The sequence below is a fragment of the Anthonomus grandis genome, chromosome 6 (assembly GCF_022605725.1).
Source record: "Anthonomus grandis grandis chromosome 6, icAntGran1.3, whole genome shotgun sequence".
Classification (NCBI taxonomy): Eukaryota; Metazoa; Arthropoda; class Insecta; order Coleoptera; family Curculionidae; genus Anthonomus; species Anthonomus grandis.
The window spans coordinates 17,208,131-17,228,904 of NC_065551.1; the positions used below are offsets into that span (position 1 = coordinate 17,208,131).

The 20,774-nt window shown below is 36.5% G+C and overlaps 1 protein-coding gene and 1 long non-coding RNA gene across 4 annotated transcripts in view; one reads left to right on the top strand and one right to left on the bottom strand.

The window, feature by feature from the left end:
• LOC126738034 (gastrula zinc finger protein XlCGF26.1-like) overlaps nt 1-20,774 on the bottom strand; it is a 69,927-nt gene that overhangs the window by 20,242 nt on the left and 28,911 nt on the right. Inside the window, exons 1-3 of one of the 3 annotated variants that reach the window (XM_050443199.1) lie at nt 1,531-1,883; nt 1,164-1,444; nt 888-1,109 (exon numbers count right to left, since the gene is read on the bottom strand). The exons of 1 other annotated variant lie outside the window; for it this stretch is intronic. In XM_050443199.1, coding sequence (XP_050299156.1) covers nt 888-1,109; nt 1,164-1,444; nt 1,531-1,726 — 699 coding nt within the window. In that variant the 5' untranslated portion in view covers nt 1,727-1,883. Of the gene's footprint in view, nt 1-887; nt 1,110-1,163; nt 1,445-1,530; nt 1,884-20,774 lie in introns of those variants that run through there. One more of the 3 variants, XM_050443201.1, reaches the window with a different exon arrangement.
• LOC126738037 (uncharacterized) lies at nt 217-18,702 on the top strand. Its single transcript, XR_007661200.1, has 2 exons — nt 217-476; nt 18,408-18,702. It is a non-coding gene; the product is annotated as an uncharacterized LOC126738037 (long non-coding RNA).

The window sequence follows — 20,774 nt, forward strand, 5'->3', positions numbered from 1 at the left end:
TCTCTGATGCTTGTCCATTTTCAGTTGAATCAACATATCGTAGAATAAGGCCCACCTGCAGCAATACAATGTGAAAATTGCATCCATTTTTTCACGCAAATTGCTCGATATAAAAATGTACAAATCAAAAAGTTTTTGGGGGGAGGGGGGAAATTTCCTTCATTTCTCCCCCTTGGATCCACCCCTGTCTTCTGTCTTTAAGTCATTATTTTCAGTCTGCTACAAAAAGTTCTTCAGAAATTTTCTTTAATTACATCTTCATCAGTAAGTAGTAGCTTTTCAATTTTCTGACAAACCATTTTTTTAATTCTTAAGGAATTTTCACATTAAGGCAGGCTGGTTGCATACAAGGGCACCAAACGTAGCATATCTGATGCCAATTGGAAACAAATAACTTTTTAACTAAGTAGTCATATGTCAAAACTGTCCCTTTTGAAGTATTTGAAGAAAAGTGCCTAAACTTGGATACATTAAATGTAACTTTTTCACTTTTAACAAGATTTATAGTTAAGCAATTGTATTTATAATAAATATTTGGACCAAGCAGATTGGAAATCTTTAGTGAAACTGTAATCTTTTTAATTCTTTCACACTGCCAAATTACACTTTTAACACTTATTTTGATTTTTCCCATTGTACCTATACCAATTTTGTATACACCAGTAAGTTTATAGATCTGTATTATTTGTAAAGCAAAAATGCACATAACTAAAATGATCCTTTTTTTATGAATGTGACAATTCTTATGAATAAAAAGAAGGGGATTTTACTACTGAAGAAAACATTAAAACAAATTAAAAATACCAAATTACTTTCTTTACTTACTAAGTTTCTCAAATAAGTGATTCAATTAGTTAATATAAAAAAAAATATAATAGAAACCATACCTTACAAATGTAATCTTTAACTTTTTCAGCATGTGTATTCTTATGCCCCTTAAGTGATTTAGTAGACTTGAAAAATTTTCCACATTGGTCACACTCAAATTTATATTCTTTTAAATGACACTCCATATGTCCTTTTAGCACATGTGCTGATGCAAAATCTTTTTTGCATTTTGTGCATTTAAAAAGCCTTTTCCCTGTGTGCCTATTTATGTGATCTTTTAACTAAAATTCAAATAATTGAGAACATGGCAAAATTAAAATATATTATGTATATGCCTTGGTAATGTTCTGGCACAACAAATTACAAATTTTGCAAGTCCTTCTCTCAACTGAGTGTTCCATTTTATGCAGTTTATACTCTGCAAACTTCTGAAATACTCCATCACAAAATTTACATTTGTACACTGTAGTTTCATTTTCTATTATTTGTCGCTTTTTAATCTCAATTTCATCTATATCATTATCTTTAACTATTGGCAGTTTCACATCTAACAGTGGATTACAGTCCGAAGTATAAAGGTTAGGTTTGAGTTCCAGAGGCTCAGTTTTAATAAATTCTACGAGAGATATGTATATGCAGTAAATAAGGAATTTATTGCAAAAGAGATATACTGTAATTTAAAGCCAAGGGTAATGCACTTACCCTCTTCTATGATCATCCCTTCTATGTCTATTTGATTGTTATACAGACAGATATTAGGTGTGTTACTTTGCAACATAGGGCTCTGTATTGACAACAAAGATGTATTGGATCCTGAAGTAAAATCTGGTTGTTTCCTAATAATGATTTGTTCAAATGGGGACTCACTTGAGTGAGGTAGGTTCATTTCACTTGTCATGGTATAGTATATAAGATTTATTAATGAAAAATTTAGTATATCACATAATAATAGAGAACCCTTAAAGGTAAATAACAATATTATTATTGATATGTTTTAGTTAGAGTGAAGGTAACTAATATGTGTGAAGCTAGTGACCGATCGATATCCAGCGACCAAAATCGAGAACGCAGCATAAATCGGTTGCCAGCGACCTAATTATAGTCCGCGCTCGCTGTTATTTGATCAATGTAACACCCGCATCTCCTGAAACTCCCGATTTTAATAATTCTTTGCCCAGATATTAACAATGAATACCTAAATCGAATTATGGTGGTCCCAAACCTCTACAAACTAAGGTTTCGTTGTAAAAATTAATTAAACAGTCAAATGTGAAAGAGATGAAAAAAGCTAAAGTCTCAAAATTCCCAAAGGGTTTGGATAAAACTTTTTTCTATAATAGATAGTAAATATTTAAACCGATTTTAGATTTAAAAAAAAACTTTCATTTGTAGAGGTTTACAATCATCTGAAATCGGTTTAGATATTTATTATTAATTACCGAAAAAAGTTTTATTTAAATCCTTTAGGATTTTTGGAAGTTATAGTCGCTTATATTTTTTAACATCTATCAATTCAATAATTTTTTTATCTAAAAAACTTTCGATTGTAGAGGCTTTAGATATTTGTTATTATTTACCGAAAAAAGTTTTAGTTAAATCCTTTGGAAGTTATAGCAGCTTGTATTTTTTTAACATCTAACAATTCAATAATTTTTTTACCAAAAAACTTTTATTTGTTTCTAAAGGTTTCCATTCATCTAAACTCCGTTTAGATATTTATTAACTATTATAGAAAAAAGTTTTATCCAAAGGAGAGAATTTTGGAAGTTAGAGCTTTTTTCATCTCTTTTCACATTTGACTTTTTAAATAATTTTCACAACGAAACCTTAGTTTGTAGAGGTTTGAGACTACCGTAATTCGATTTAGGTATTCATTGATAGTATCTGGACAAAAAAATCCCTTGGGAATTTTAGGAGATACGGGCATTATTTTGATTAGATAACAGGGAGCACGAACTATAAATTGGTCGCTGGCAACCGACATATGTTGCCTTCTCGATTTTTGTCGCTGCATATCGATATCGATGTACTATGTACGTTATGTACAGGGTGACCCAATAAGACTGTTCCTCGGCCATATCTCGGGAACTGTTCGTAAAAAAAATTAAAAAAAAAAAATTATTAGGTAAATCGCTCATGAAAAATCGTTGGAAAATATTTTCAAGTTCTAAAAATTACCACCAGAGGGCGTAATTGCCATCAGAAATTTTAAAATTGCATTTTTCTTTAAATTTCGCATAACAACCAAATTTTTTTTTTTTTACATTTTTAAAGAGAACCAGGTTATCTATGATTTTCGTAAAATAAAAAAATCAGCCATTTCAAAAACAAAGATGGTGGAGCGCGTTCAGTTGTTTTTGCAATAACTTGCTTTAACTTCTTAACGGTTTGACCGATTTTAACAAATTTGGTATCGTTGAAAAGAGCATTCCTTGGGCAATAAGAATCAACCAAAATATAGTTGATTTAGTTGAATCCTTTTCCGCCTGGGGGCTAGCTTTGACACCATCACCCAAAATCCTAAAAAAATCAAAAAAATCAAATGGAATGATATGACTTTTTCTTTATGAAAAAGTAGCCAAATAACATCCAAAGAGGCCAGTGAAAACCGTTTGTCAAAATGTCTCTCCTAACCGCAAATATTGGGAAAATAAGGAAAAAAAACGCATCCCGAACGTAATAAGTCACTTTAATATTATAGGTAGGCCTTGGAAAATGAAACAAATGAAACATGATGCATTATAAAATAATAACAGCTGTCATTTGCTGTGTTGTTGTCATTGTTATTGTCATTATTCTGCTGTGTTACATTCAGAAAGTGTAGTTATTTGAATTTTGAATCTTTTCTGCAATGCCGATTTCTAACCAAGAAGCATTTAATATGCTGGCGATATATTTTGAGTGTTAGCAAAATGCGACCATCGCTGCCCGCGCCTTCTATTTGCGCTATCCGAATCGACCACGATACCATCGCCGCGTGTTTGTGCGTTTGGCCCAGCGCCTGTTAACAACAACTAGCATCCATAGACCTGCCATGATTAGAAATAGGCAAAATAACGAACAAAATGTAGTTAATGTCCTGGCATCTGTAGAAATCAATCCCCAAATTAGTACTAGAGAGATTTCTCGAGACTTAGGTTTTCCTCAAAGTACGGTTCACCGCATTCTTCGAACCCATAGGTATGTAACCTGCTAAATATCATATCTTAGGGTTTTTTTTACATTTCTTGCTATTTTAGGCTACATCCCTACCATATCAATTAACACCAAGTCCTTTCTCCTCCGGATTTTGACCAAAGGCTAGATTTTTGCCACTGGCTATTAAGCATGATAGCAGAAAATCCTCAATTTCTTTCAACTGTGTTGTGGACTGACGAAGCCACCTTCAATAGCAATGGGCACTTAAACTTACATAATATGCACTTTTGGGCCCGAAATAATCCGCGCTGGCTTGGACAAGTTCAGCATCAAGGGAGATATAGTGTAAATGTTTGGTGTGGGATAATTGGAGGGCGGGTTGTTGGTCCATATATTTTGGACGGCGCATTAAATGGTCTAACATACCTACATTTCTTAGAAAATGTTCTTCCAATTTTAATGGAAGATATTGCGCTGAACGTCCGCCAAAATATGTTTTTCCAGCATGATGGTTGCCCCGCCCATTATGCTCTTGCTGTTCGCCAGTATTTAGATGCCACCTTCCCTGACCGTTGGATCGGAAGAGGAAGCCTATTCCCTTGGGCGCCAAGGCAAGTATTTAACACAAGAATCTTTAGACGTTGCCTATTTGGAATGATTCTGTTTATAATTGCACACGTATTAAAACTTAATGAATATTTCTAGGTCTCCCGATTTAACCTGCCTTGATTTTTATCTCTGGGGAAGGATTAAGGATATAGTCTATGCAACAAGGCCAACTTCCCGCGAGGATATGATTGCAAGAATTAGGAATGCCATCTTAAATATCCCAATAGCTGAAATTGAAACTGCTGTTTCTTCAACTCATCAGCGTCTTCAGATGTGCGTCCAAAATGACTGAGGCCATTTTGAACACCTGGGTCGCCATTAGATCACTTTCTTGTTCCTTTCATGTTTCATTTGTTTCATTTTCCAAGGCCTACCTATAATATTAAAGTGACTTATTACGTTTGGGATGCGTTTTTTTTCCTTATTTTCCCAATATTTGCGGTTAGGAAAGACATTTTGACAAACGGTTTTCACTGGCCTCTTTGGATGTTATTTGGCTACTTTTTCATAAAGAAAAAGTCATATCATTCCATTTGATTTTTTTGATTTTTTTAGGATTTTGGGTGATGGTGTCAAAGCTAGCCCCCAGGCGGAAAAGGATTCAACTAAATCAACTATATTTTGGTTGATTCTTATTGCCCAAGGAATGCTCTTTTCAACGATACCAAATTTGTTAAAATCGGTCAAACCGTTAAGAAGTTAAAGCAAGTTATTGCAAAAACAACTGAACGCGCTCCACCATCTTTGTTTTTGAAATGGCTGATTTTTTTATTTTACGAAAATCGTAGATAACCTGGTTCTCTTTAAAAATGTAAAAAAAAAAAATTTGGTTGTTATGCGAAATTTAAAGAAAAATGCAATTTTAAAATTTAAGATGGCAATTACGCCCTCTGGTGGTAATTTTTAGAACTTGAAAATATTTTCCAACGATTTTTCATGACCGATTTACCTCATAATTTTTTTTTTTTAAATTTTTTTTACGAACAGTTCCCGAGATATGGCCGAGGAACAGTCTTATTGGGTCACCCTGTACTATTCAAACCCGTAATAGTACGCCAAACAATACCAAAATTTTTTTTGCAAAAATAAATAACACTGAAACGTAAAGAAAATGTAACCAACCTTGAAAGCGGAAGAATAAATGCAGACCATAATATGCAGCAATAGTGGTCATAACTATCTCGTTCTATTCTCATTCAATAAACAGAGACAGATAAACGCTTAGCGAAGCCGCGACTTAGTCGAATCTTAAAAGCTTCCGGGCCTTAAAAGCTTGGGCGGTTAAAGAACACTAAAAACTTTACGCTTCTACTCCTCGACATTTAGATGGCACCAAGATGCAGAACCACCTAAATTACCATTTTTACCGAGGCTGCACGTAGCGTCAAGTATCAGATTATGTCATATAAAAATAAAATTCGCCATTCGGCCATTTTTCATAGATCTTTAGCTTGCAGACGCTTTGTTTTTACTTCTGATGAAAAACTAACTTTCGATTATCAAATTTTGCGTAAAATCTTAACAAAATTGATCTGTTCTCATATTTCGCACAAAGTTTTTCCAGTTGTTTCGTTCAGTGTGTTGTGTGTCAGCTGTGATTAGTTTTCATTTGGGTGTGCTGACATGTGCTGGGATACATCTGAAATCTGTTTAGATATTTATTGTTTATTACGTAAAAAAGTTTTATCCAAATCCTTTGGGAGTTTTGCGAGCTATAGCCATTACATTTTTTCTACATCTAACAATTCAATCATTTTTTACCAAAAAACTTTCTGTTCGGGACAGTACTATTTTCCCCTAATTTCATAATTAGTTTAAGTGTAGTGGCAATAGCGCTCATCTGTCAATCTATTTATAATTACGCGCTGTTATTTCCCCGCTCCCCGGACAATAAAGGGTGTCGCCCACTAGAGCGGAGCGCGCCGGAGCGTATGGCAGCGCGCCGGAAAGTACTTTTTATAATACATTGTTCTAAATGGAAGTCCGCTCACTTGTCGGAACAGCACCGATCGGCAGCGCAATGAAGCGACCGGAATTCTATGATGGGTATATTTTTCCGCTGCCGTACGCTGCCGATTGCGGTGCTACGTCGCGCGCTGGCTAATGTGCGATACGTAGCGACGTAATGAAAGGTTTTTTATGAAAAAATAAATCCTACATATTGATTAAGATCGATCTTAGTTTCGGATCTTATACTATAACTAGATACACATTTTATTGTCAGTATGTTCTTAATCCATTATTCCTCTGTTTATCATTGCATTTTGCCAAGAAACTGTACCCTCGGGCGAAGAAAAATAATTTGCAAATATATTCCTAATTTGCAAATGCATTTGGCCATGTCTGGGCCTCCATCGTTGCATTTCTTCCCACTCGTCGTAAATTTTGAAGATTATCATTGTTAAGGTTATTGTCAACTGATTCCAATGAAATTAAAGAAGGCCTTAAAAAATTATGTAAACAACAGGTCGCTAAAATAACTTTGTCCACATGTTTGGGGCTCATTTTTAATCTCATTTGATAAATCCTAAATACTTGTGTCAAAATTCAACGGTCGCAATGAATACTTGTTTAGAGGGAATGCTTCATCGCCTACAATTACGTGAGGCACAATAATATTGGTTCCTGGAAGACTTTTATCAGGACGTATATTAAAAGAGTTCTGCAACAGTGCTTTTCCCATATTAGGAGAAGTAAATATTCCTCCATCACTGTTCTTTCCATAGGCACCTACATCTACACATATAAAACGATAATTGGCATCTACTAATGCCAGTAGAACGACACTAAACGTATTTTTGTAGTTAAAATATAGCGAACCACTATTGGCAGGTGCTTCAATAATAACATGTTTGCCATCGATGGCACCGATGCAATTGGGGAAATTCCATAGTTCGTAAAAGTCTTTTTCAACCGTTTTCCATGTTTCCTTTGGATTTGGCATGACAATATTGCGTACTTTAGTCCAAATTATGTCACAAGTTGAATATACAATTTCTCAGTGCTTCACAGTGCTTTCTCCTAAGCGATACGAAAATGCAATTGATCTAAATGAATCTCCTGTAGCCAAGAATCTGAAAAGAAAATTTTTATATTTCAGCTTCAAAATGTAAAGATAAATGGAAAAAACTAAGAGACAATTTTCGCAAAGACATTAAAGCTCGTAAAACAAAGAGTAGGGATGCTGCAAAAAAAAATTAGGCCCTGGAAGCTTGAACAACAGATGGCTTGCCTTCTGCCACACATCACTGAAAGACCTCAAACCTCAAACATACAAATAACAGAGGAAGAAACTGGAAATTCAAGTGAAGAGGATTCTTACTACAATAGTAGTTCACCACCGCCCACTCCATCGACTACATCGACCTCATCAGCCCCTAAGAAAAAAATACAGAAATGTCGAAAACTAACAAAAAAATCGAAAGTTTTTAAAGCTGTCAATGAAGCTGAATTAGCAGCTTTATCTGAAAGACAACATGTACAATCAAATAGAGCTGAATATTCACCATATCCACTCTCATCTTTATCACGAACATCTCGTCAGCATTTAAATAACTTTCAAGATTCTGTGCTATTGGCAATACCTCAAACATCACCAGACATAAACCATCAATACTATTCCTACACTCAACCATCATCATCATGTCAACAGACACAGGTCCCACAATTTTCCGAGGATCTTACGAATTTACATAATTTAGATGATTCACACTTATAGTTGCCAGAACACTTATATAAATAATTAAGAAAACTTTTAATTTTATTTTTTTATTATAATTTAGAAAATGTATTTTTTGAGTTTTTTTGCATATTAGAGGTGTACTTTTTTTGTAATATTTTTTGTATGAGAATCAAGAAGTTGTTTTAAGGTTGCTTTTAACTTGCCTTAATTATCTGTTAAATTAAAGTTTAAGCATACAGCTAACCTTCTTACCTACTAACCTAATCTTCTGGACCTATAGCTTGACGAAATGACGTATTTTGTCTTTCTATTTCTGGTTTTTGGGTAACCTAGTAGTTTCATGAATTTTCCATGCGTCATTCAGAAATACCGATGAAATTTAATTTCGTCTTCTATTAGATCAGGAAATAAAGTATAGAATTCACCCTCAGTCTTACGTTTTTTACATATATTATGTATCCAACATTTTCTTATCCTTTTTTGTTTTTTTTCTGCTTCTCCTCATCGGAGGACAGCATTGTACAAACTGAAGAAACTCAGCTAGCCGCTCCGTGTCGCTTCGGTTTAGCGCGCTCTATGTGCGTATGGGCAAGAAAATGCTCTCCGCCGCGCTGCCATGCGCTCCGCTCTAGTGGGCGACACCCTTAAGTTAGTCGTCTATTGTCATCGATTCGGTAACGATTACGACGTAACGTCGCGCGGCCGTCGTGTTTTGGCCCTCTGTAATCATGCGGTTACTCATGTAAATTTTAAGTTTAATGTTTGTTAAATACTCCCAATAACTGTGTAAGAAGTGTTTATTTGTTTTCTTTATCATTTATAACTCAAGTATGAATAAATTACGTTCTGAGTTCGAGAAATTCAGTTTATCATATGCCCTGTATCCGAGAATTTTAAGTGGATAAAGCAGCTAAGACGGGTAGTTTTAGCTGGCCCCCACATTTTGGCGACCGTGACAGGACCTCGGCTTACAGTGGCAAATCGACGCTTGAGTTTTCACAGTTGAGAGTACGGATAAGTTCGTTCGGATTTTGAATCAAGATTCTGTATATTTAGAAGTATTGTTTTTTGGTTAATCACATATCGTGTGGGACGTGGTTTTGACTAGTTACCATGGATCACAACTAGAAGCTCAGAAAAAGGCTCGGAAAGTTTACCGTGGATCTTTCACGAGAACAGCCAATGAACTCGCGAATTTGTTAGATGGCCCCCGTTCGGAGGAAAATAATGAGGCTATTCGTGTTTTATGGGAACTTTAAAACCGAAAGCAGAAGATTTGAAAGTGCGGGATAGTGCGATTTTTAAGAGTTTATTAGAGGACGCATCGGAAGATGAACTTTCTACCGAGATGGACAGTTGTGATATGTAGATGAAACGGTTTTGTGAACTGAACCTAAGGTGTGAAAAACTTTTCGTGGATGCCGATTTAGAGTCTAGTACCCGTATTGTGCCTAGTGTACATTCGATGACAGGAGAAAGTCAAAGTAAGCGAAAGTTTAAATTACCTCGCATCGAGTTAAAACCTTATGATGGTAGTGTTCAGGGGTGGTTGTCTTTCTGGAGCCAGTTCCAGAAAATCCATAGTGACTCTGACATTGATGACCATGACAAAATCGAGTATTTGTGGCAGACGACAATCCCAGGAAGTCGAGCAAGACAGCTTGTTGAAAGTTTTCCAGGTGTAAGCAAGAATTATGTCAAAATTATTGATTGTATGCAAAGTAGGTTCGGCTGGAAAACAAAAGGTGGAAATTACTATGCTCCATGATAAAATTGAGACACAACTGCGAGCACTCGAGACTTTGGGTATTACAACGGAAAGTTGTTCAGCTTTACTTTTTCCGTTGATTGAGTCATGTTTACCTCCAGATTTGCTTCGAGTTTGGCAGCGTTCACCCTTTTCAGTAACCAGTGTTCCAAGCGATGTCCCTGATGATCCTGGTGGTTCTGTGTTAGAGTTGAGGTTAAAAGATCTAATGAAATTTCTCAGTAGTGAGGTGGAGAATGAACAGAGAATTAGATTGGCCGCAGACGGTTTTGGTTTGACGGAACGTATGTCAGGTGTCAGATTGTGTTCTAATGACGATAATTTTAAGAAAAGAAAGTCTGTTAGAGGTGGCAGTTTCCACTGCCGCGGGTCTTGTAAATTGCGATGCTGCCAGTTGTATTTTTTGTGGCGGATCTCATGAAAGTTCCTCTTGCTTCAAAGCCAATAAAATGTCACCAAAAAAAACGAAAAATATTTTGTCCAGTAAGAAAGCTTGCTTCCGTTGCTTGAAAGTGGGTCATCAATCTCGAAGGTGTAGAGGGCCTTTCAATTGTGTTGTTTGTGAAAAATCCCACCTTGTTTTGATGTGTCCTAGTCTGTCAGTCAATCAAGTCGCTTCCAAACAGGAAAAATGCTATAATGGTGGCCAAAGCAGTGACGTTCGAAAAGAGAGAACTGTTGTACGTGATCAGACGTTGGCGAATTACACTAACACTTATGTATTTTTGCAAACCCTTCCAGTACAACTAAAAGGTTTAAATGGGTACAAGTCAGTGAGGGCGTTAGTGGATAGTGGTTCCCAGAGGAGTTATATTTTGAAGTCAACAGCTGCTCAACTCGAATATAAATCCAAGCGCTCTGAAAAGGTGATTCATTGTTTATTTGGAGGTAGAGAGGCAGGTTATGACCATCAATGCTATGATATTACATTAAGTGATGGAAACTTTGTGTTTTCCATGGAGGCTCTGGATCAGCCTATTATATGTAGTAATATACCTCCAATATTTAGTGGTCAATGGTCAGATGAACTGGCAGACCTAGGTATTCAACGTTCCGATTCCCAAGATGCCGGGCCCATAGAGCTATTGTTAGGAGCAGATGTAGCTGGTATTTTGTGTACGGGAAATCAAAAGTCTTTGTCTTGTGGTCTGATGGCGATTGAGACTAGGTTAGGATGGACTGTCATAGGAAAGGTTGTAACTAATGGAAAGAGAAATATAAGTGCTGCTATGACAACTCTAAATCTCTTTGTGAAGGATGCCTCTATAGAACAACTTTGGGAACTGGATACTCTCGGTAATAAGGAGCCAACGGAGCAGAGAACTAAAGAAGAAATGGCGATGGCAACTAAGGAGCTATTTCTTGAAACAGTTCGCATCAACGGTGAAGGCCGATATGACGTTAGATTACCGTGGGTTGATTGACACCCTCCCCTTCCTTCTAATTACTGCCTGGCTCAAAAGAGATTGAAGTCCAATATTACCAAACTGAGACGAGATGGACTTTTTCAACAGTGTGACCAAGTGTTTAAAGAGTGGGAAGCAGAAAAAATTATCGAACGGATTAACCCGGAAGTGCACGTTAATAAACCTTCCGCACCGGATAGTAATCAAAGACAGCAGTATGACCACAAAGTTGAGACCGGTATTTGATGCATCTGCGCATGAGAAGAACAAACCGTCACTTAACAATTGTCTAGAAAAGGGTTTGAATCTTGTGGAGTTGATACCGTCGCTGCTTTTAAGATTTCGAGAATATAAACTAGGAGTTAAAGCGGACATCCGCAAAGCTTTCCTGCAAATCAGCGTGCATGAAAATGATCGTGATTTTTTAAGGTGCCTGTGGGAAGATGATCAGCACAATGAGGTTGTTTTTAGATTCAGGAGAGTTGTATTTGGAGTGAATAGCAGTCCTTTTCTATTAGGTGTGACGTTAGAGTATCATCTTGAGCAATTCCTCAGAAAAGGTGACAGCAGTAGTTCTTATTCACGAGACACTATTGAGAGATTACGGCACAGCTTTTATGTGGACAATTGTGTCACAAGTGTGCCACGAGAATTGGTAATTTAGAACAAGAATCTGTTCCCTGCTCTGTACTTGGTTTAATTTGGCATCCCGACCAAGATGTTCTAACTCTTAATCCAGGTTTTTTTGGAAAATGATGTTGACAATTTAGTGGTCACTAAGAGAGAAATTCTATCGTTAACTCAGAATGTGTTTGATCCCATAGGATTTACGTCAGCAGCAGTATTGTTTCCCAAATTATTATTGCAGAAACTGTGGGTAAAGCAACTGACTTGGGACGAAACAGTGGATGAGGAGTATGCACAAGTTTTTAAACGATGGACTTTGACTGGTGGAAGCAATATACAAGATGTCAGCATACATACCTTTTGTGATGCTAGCAAGGATTCCTATGCATGTGCAATTTTTTTGAGAGTGGTTGTGCACCTTTTAAAAAGTCAATGTTTTTCTGTTAGCAAGTAAAATAGGGTATCACCACTAAAGAAAATGACGAAACCAAGGCTTGAGCTTTTGGCCGCAGTAATAGGTGCAAGACGTGTCAGAGAAAATCTCAATACTACTGCAAATTGTTATTTTTGGAGCGATTCATCTACGGTAATATCGTGGATACAATGAAAAGATCAATGGGGAACATTCGTCTGGAATAGGGTTATGGAGATCCGAAAGCTAACCATAGCGGAACATTGGAGACATATACCAGGGGTTTGTAATCCCGCAGATCTGCCTTCCCGGGGTTGTTTTCCAAAGCAATTATTTGAAGCTAAAGGGTGGGAGGGACCTACGTGGCTCTATCAGAAACCAGACCAATGGCCTTTGGAAAACCCAAACTACAATGAAGAGGAGATTTTACAGGAGCGACGAAAACAGCTGGTATTAGCCCTTGCTGATTTAAATATACAGAGGGAATGGAATTTATCCTACTTTTCGAATTATCACAAGACAATACGGATGCTTGGTTGGATTCTCCGGTTTTGTTATAACATCACGCATTCAGATAATAAGAAAAGCGGTAAGTTAAGTACTGAAGAATTTACGGCTGCCGAGACCTTGGCATTTAAATTGATCCAGCCAGAGTGTTTTTCGGGAGAAGATGATAAAAATATCAGCAATCTTCAACCATTTTATGATGAAAAGGGAGTGCTTAGATTGAAATCAAGAGTGTCTAACAGGGAAGATACTGAATATTGCCGATTTCCCGTTATTTTGCCTGCCAAGCATCCTTTAGTACAGAGTTTGATTTGGTCCGAGCATACGAAGTCTTGCCATGTTAGAACCCAAGGTCTACTGAGTCTCTTACGAAAAAAATATTGGATTTTGGGAGGAAGACGTAGTATTCGAAGTGTCATATCCAGATGTGTAGTGTGCAAACGACAGCATGGAAAACCTTTGGTTGTTCAATCGCCACCGTTACCTCTGGATCGAGTGCGTTTGGCAATTCCATTTGAGATCATTGGCGTAGACTTTGCTGGCCCGTTATTCCTGAGAACTGGACAAAAAGGGTGGTTGTGTCTTTTCACATGCGCGGTGTACCGCGCGGTTCATTTGGAGTTATGCACGTCGCTTTCGACCGCGGGGTTCTTGCGAGTGTTTCGTCGTTTTGTAGCTCGGCGCGGTAGACCTAAAAAGATTTATAGCGACAACGGGACTAATTTCGTTGGTGCGGAAAACGCTTCATCGGCGCTTGATTGGGACTCGATTTTACGCGATACCAGTGTGCAACGTATCGTTTGGAAGTTTAACCCCCCGACAGCGGCATGGTGGGGTGGGTTTTGGGAACGGTTGATTGGAGTTCTCAAACAGCTATTACGGAAAATGTTGGGTCTCGCGTGTTTGGACTTTGAACAATTATTAACCTTGGTTTGTGACTGTGAAGCTGTTGTCAATGCTCGACCGTTAACAAATTGTTCCGAGGATCCCACGGACTTGGATCCTCTTACTCCATCTCTGTTTTTGCGCGAACAAACCGACTGGGGTTTACCTGACTGTGATTCTGTTGACCGCGCTTTCTTGTGTCGTAAAGCAAGGCATATCCAACGTTTGCGAGATGATTTACGCGCGCGATTTCGCACCGAATATATGGGACAATTGAAGTTACTATCCAAAAAAGCAAAGTGCAGTCCAGTCCGGATCGGAGACGTAGTGCTAATCGGTAATGACAATTCTAAGCGAAGGGTCTGGCCAATGGGTAAGGTTAGTGAACTTTTACCGGGTAAAGATGGTCATGTGCGTAAATACTCCCAATATCTGTGTAAGAAGTGTTTATTTGTTTTCTTTATCATTTATAACTCAAGTATGAATAAATTACGTTCTGAGTTCGAGGAATTCGTAGTTTATCATTTGCCCTGTATCCGAGTATTTTAAGTGGATAAAGCAGCTAAGACGGGTAGTTTTAGCTGGCCCCCACACTTTCGTTTGTAGAGGTTTGCAACTATCTAAAATCGGTTTAAGGTGTGATTTCCTAGCGACGTCCAGCGTTCGACCAGTCGTTACTGTTAAACGTCGTAGCGATTTTGGGATTTGCTTGAAGCGTCTGGCGTCCGCGTTTCTGTAGTAGTGAGAGCACACCCGCCATAGCAAATAGTACAGTTGACTGCAAATCAAAAGTTGCAGGTCATCAACATGAATAAAAATAAGTTATTAGCGTTAACGTTATTAGAAGAAGAGAATGATGATGACATGAGGTTATTACTGTCGTTGCGTGATAAAACAAGTGAATTGTATGAATCTCGAAACGAAGAAGGTTATTACAAGATCCTTATACAAAATCACCTAAATGACGACGATGAAAAGTCTCGCAGCTTCTTCAGGCTTAATAAGGATCAATTTAATTTTCTGTTAAGCCTAGTTCAAAATGAATTAAAGAAGAAACCCACAAACAGAGTAAATACTCCTATTTCTCCAGAAGAAAAATTGGCTCTGACACTAAGGTAAGACACATTTTTTGAAAAATTTAAAATGAGAACAAAAACTATTTATTATCACCAAGAAAACTCAAACAATACAATTCTGTATCTAAAAAAAATATATTCTTCATAGTTGGAAATATTCGTTTTTCGTTGTGTAGTTGTCCTGTGGGTTCACTGAAGATGTTGATGGTTGAGGAGTGTTAACTGATTCATTTGAAATATCTTCTAGTTGACCTGGCATTTGAAAATATACCACTTGTTGAGGACTTGACGACATTTGCACCGGTGAACAGAGATTTTGTGGCTGCTCTGGATTAGTCATTAATGCCTGGAGATTTGTTGAGCCATGCTCCTATAAACAAATCAACTTCGTCTTCATCCTGATTATCTACAAGTTTTGAATACATTTCCATGCGCTCTTTTGACCTTTCTTCTAAATTTTGCAGTAGTTTTGATTTTGCTGTTGTGGATTTAACAAATCTTCCTGATAGTGATGGAGTGTTTGATTTACTGCTGGGAGTATTTGATCGACAATTTGATCAAAACCAAATATGTGCCCATATTTGGTTTTGATTTTTTTGCAGGTATATTCAAATCGATAGATTCCGGTGATGCGACGTCATCAAGTTCGTTCTGTAATTCGGAATCGGTCGTATTGTCATCAAAAGTTTGTGACTGTAAATTATTGTAATTTTGACTCTCATCAAAGTTAATTAGTTTAAAAATAAAATTTATCCATACACAATAAAGTATCATACCTTCGTTCAGTCTTCACCAAATCTAAAGATTTCAAATGTTCCAACAGTGTCTACTTGGTACCTGTTCCTAACTTTTGCTTTCTTTTATTTTTAAAATAATTATCGCGAATATTTTTCCAGCGAATTTTGCATTCTTCGGCTAAAAAAAAATATTTAAAATCTCAAATATCTCTATATAAGTAGGAACTAGAAACCTAGAGTTTATGAGATATTTTTTATTTTTTAGATTCTTGGCTACTGGAGAGACATTTAGATCCATGTCATTTGCCTTTTGCATTTCATTCAGCTTTTTCTTAACAGCTACATCTGTTATTATTAGAGAAACACTGGAAGTTTTATGTTGAACATGGGTACCGATTTTCTTGCGACCATGTAGTAGTGAATACTTAAAGGAAAAAGCGTTGGAATTTTGGAAAAAATTGCATTTCTCCAACTGTGTTGCAGGAATCGATGGAAAACACATTCGAATTTTTTGCCCCAACAATAGTGGCTTCCTATTTTACAATTACAAAGATTATTTTTCAATAGTTCTGTTAGCAATGGTCGATGCAAACTGCAAATTTCTGTTGTTCTGTTGATGTTGGTGCTTACGGTAAAGAGGGAGACAGTTCCATTTCCTCTAATTCACTGATGGGCAATCAGGTGTATTTAGGAAATTTATTTCCAAATGATGAATTTATACCTAATACAAACAGGAAGCTACCTTATGTAGTAATCCGAGATGAAGGGTTTAGGTTACATCGATATTTAATGAAATCATACAGCAAGTTATCGGCTAGAGGCGATAAAAGAAAAACTATTTACAACTACCGACTGTGTAGGGCCAGACGTGTCACTGAAAATGCATTTGGTCTGTTGTGCCAAGTCGTTCGCATCTATTATACACCAATAGCTGTTAAAGCAGAAGTTTGCGATAAGTTGGTTATGGTGACTTGTTGTCTTCATAATCTATTAAGAGATGGATTTTTGGAAAAAAACAATAACTCTTATTACGGATATGATTCAAATATTCCATTGCCAAAGAACATTACTCCATTAACAGGAGGTGGAGGATTTGCTGATGCAACTGGTTTGGAAATCAGAGAAATGTTCGCAAATTTCTTTAGCGAAGAAGGAGCAACAGAGTGGCAAAACGACAGAGTCTTTAGAATTTCTAGTTAATAGGTGTGTCCATATTTTTGTATTTTAATCTTACACACAATTTGATAATTATTATTGAGCCAATGTTTTGAAAAATATACATACATATAATAAAAGTTGTTTATAGATAAAAACAGTTTTGTGTTTTACTGTCAATACTAACTAACTAGTGTCCTAACGTAACTAGTGTCCAATATAATGTTCGCTACATATGGGAAATTCCAGCATTTGATCAAGCATAATACATTTTCCCATATCCTACAAGTAAAAAAAAATTCCCATATGTAGCGAACATTATGGTGGACACTGTATAAAATACCAATTAAAACATTGGGAAAAAATTAATCGACCTACTTGACCTAATGCAACCCTACTATTCACAAAACTAGATTCATCTATATGGAGCGGAAAACAATGAATTTATTCTTAAATACTTACGATTCTTGAATAAAATTGCAGCAATTTCTTTCCATACATTTTCCCGAATTTGGTAATCTTTAAAGTCTTTATTTTCATGGTCATAAATACAAGGATATTCACGTACTTGATAAATCAATATTTCATCTTCAGCATCTGTGACTTTTTTCTACATTTTGTGTTAATATCTTCAGCTAAACTCTGCTTATATCAAACTGATGTATAGACGGCTAGGGTCTACGTTCGCGTCTCGACATGATTTTGATCAGTCGAGACGCAGCCGTTGACGGCCGGACGTTGCGACTTCGAGTCACGACGCTTCAAGGAAAACGATTCCATACAAAATACATTGTACGTGTTATTAACTGCCAGACGTGGCGGCGGACCGCGAAAGCTGGACGTCGCTAGGAAATCACACCTTTAGATATTCATTATCTATTATAGAAAAAAGTTTAATCCAAATCCTTTGGGAATTTTGGGAGTGAGTTTTCATCTCTTTAACATTTCACTTTCACAACGAAACCTTGTAGTTTGTAGAGGTTTGAAACTACCGTAATTCGATTTAGGTATTCATTGTTAATATCTGGACTAAAAATTAGTTAAAAAAGTGTCTTGAGAATTTTAGGAGATACAGGCATTATTTTGATTACATAACAAGAAGCATGGACTATAAATTGATTTTAGTCGCTGGATTCGATCGGACGCTGACTTCACACACATTATAATAGTACGGTTAATAGAATAGTACACACCTTATAATAGTAGGAACCCACGAACTTATAAATATACCTATATTAGAAGTTCATGCCCGAACCCGAATATGCATTAATTATTTCATGATAAAATTACTGTACAGTGCCTTTTGTAACTTAGCTCAAAATTCTAAACCGGTACGCAATAATAATTTTTCAAAAATTTCTCTTTACAGTAACTTTTATTATTTATATATTTATTTATTAGATTTCGATAGGTATAGTTTTATATTGCTATTTGTTAGGATATTGTAAATTTCATTTGAGTTAAAATAATTGGTTACATATAAAAATAAATAAGAAACTAACACCTTTTATTTTATAAATTATCTATATATTTAATATAAGATGACGAGTATCTTTTAAATTTTGATGTTGTTTTAGGCTTCCAGTATATGTCGAGTAACAAGCGGTGTATAACGGCTCAATTTACTGCTTTGCCCTACTGCCATTAAATAGGAATTACACTAAATTAATTAATTAGACAATATCAGTATTGGAAAGAAGGTGTCGCAGGTTTAGGACTTCAAATAAAACTGATTTTATTTCAGCAGCAATGCCGACGTTTTGGCCTTTATTTAGACCATCTTCGGGGCTGGAAATGACACTTTATAATTTACAAATAAATAAATGATTAAATAAATGAATTAAAACATTAAATAAAAAACACTATATTACAGGCAGTCTTATATTCTCATGCGTACATCATATTTTTATATATTATAAGTTACGAAAAAAAGAAGGAGAAAGCATGTATTTCAATCCCGAATATGTACAGTGAAGGATATGGTTAAGATATACCTACCTATTTCTGTTTAAAAAATCAGCCTATGTGCAGTCATTATAGACAAATAAACAAACATTATGAAGCGTTGCGCTTTACATCAACGTTACCGTGAAATGGGGTGAATAGAAACTAGTGAATAGAAGCTGGGTGAATAGCAACAAAAACGGGAAACTTCTTTCAAAAAAACTCAACATCGGAATTAAACCTCCCAACGCTTCAAATTTGTTCTCAAACGGTCAACAGATGTCGCCATAACTACTTTAACAGGCCAAAGATGTTTTATGTTGGCAGCCCTGATTGCAGTACCAACCACCCGTTGGAGTGAACACATGCTTCTTTTATCACTAGCAAAACTTTATTCATAGTGGTTAGCTAAAAACAGGTAAGACATTGAGTTTTTGGTTAAAGTAGCTGTAAGATGTCTGGCTTACATTGCCTATTTCAGAAATTGCTTGTCTTGCTTATTTTTTTGCTATGGTGTAATATAATACATAACGTCACTTTTAAGTAATTTTGGGGTGAATAGAAAGAAACACGCTGTTTCTATCCACCCCATAATTGTTTTTTCTTTTGCAGGAAAATGCCTCGCGTTTATAAACCAGACCCTCGAGGTAAAATATATAAGAAAATTGATGAAAAAACTCTAAAAATAGCCCTTGCTTCAATTGACAACGGGATGAGATATAGAGGGGCTCACGAAACATACAACATTCATTATTCTATGCTTTATCGGCACCACAAAAACCGAAATCTAAAGCGCCATGGAGGACAAACAGCCCTAACCAAACAAGAAGAAGATATTTTAGTCCAACTAATAGTTTGTTCCGATTGGGTGTATCCACTTGACCATTTGGACATCAGGATGATGATAAAAAATTACCTAGACAGTAGAGGTAAAACGATACCGAGATTTAAAGGTAATATCCCTGGCAGAGACTTTGTCTATTCTTTTTTAAAACGTCACAAAAATTAATTAAGATCTAGAATCTGCCAAAACATCAAGCGCTCAAGAGCTGCTGTTTCTCCCAATACTATCAATGCTTATTTTGACAATTTAGCCACGGAGTTGAAAATTGTACTGCCATCAAAAATAATAAATTACGACGAAACAAATTTAACTGACGATCTGGGTAGAAAGAAAGTAATCTCGAAAAGGGGCTGTCGCTATCCAGAACGTATTTGCAATACGTCGAAGTCAGCCGTTTCTATTATGTACGCTGCTTCAGCTGATGGAAAATTGTTCCCACCATACGTGGTTTACAAAGCTAAAAATTTGTATACATCTTGGACAGTTGGAGGACCAAAGGACGTCAGATTCCATCAGGTTGGTTTGATGCGATTTCCTTCTCAGATTGGGTAGAGAGAACTGTCATACCTACAGTAAAAGATCTACCGGGAAAGAAGTACTTCATTGGCGACAATCTGAGTTTACATTTTTCTGCAAGTACGGTCTCTTTGCGAAGAAAATAATATTTCATTTATGTTCCTTCCGGCTAACTCTACTCATCTGACCGAGCCTCTGGACGTGGCATTTTTCCGGCCTCTTAAAACAGCTTGGCGACAGATCCTTGAAAAATGGGGGCTGGTTCAAAGCATTGCACGGTTCCAAAAGACAGATTCCCTTTCTTGCTAAATGACTTGTCAAAGGCTATTGAGCCTAATGCTGGAAAAAACATGCAATCTAGGTTTAAAAAGTGTGGAATTTTTCCACTAGATAGGGATCAAGTCTTAGGACGCCTTCCGCAGCAAAATCTTGACGAAACAAATGATGAGAATCAGAACATTAAAGAAGGACTTAATAACTCTTTGGTAAACCTTCCAAGAACAATGAGATATGGCGATGGTCAAAATGTGAAGAGTCGACGTCGTAAAATTCAAGTTCCTGCTGGCAAAAGCGTTACAAGTGCAGATTTTGAAGGCATTGTTTTGTTGGATAAAGACGATCAAGAGGATAATGATTTGGA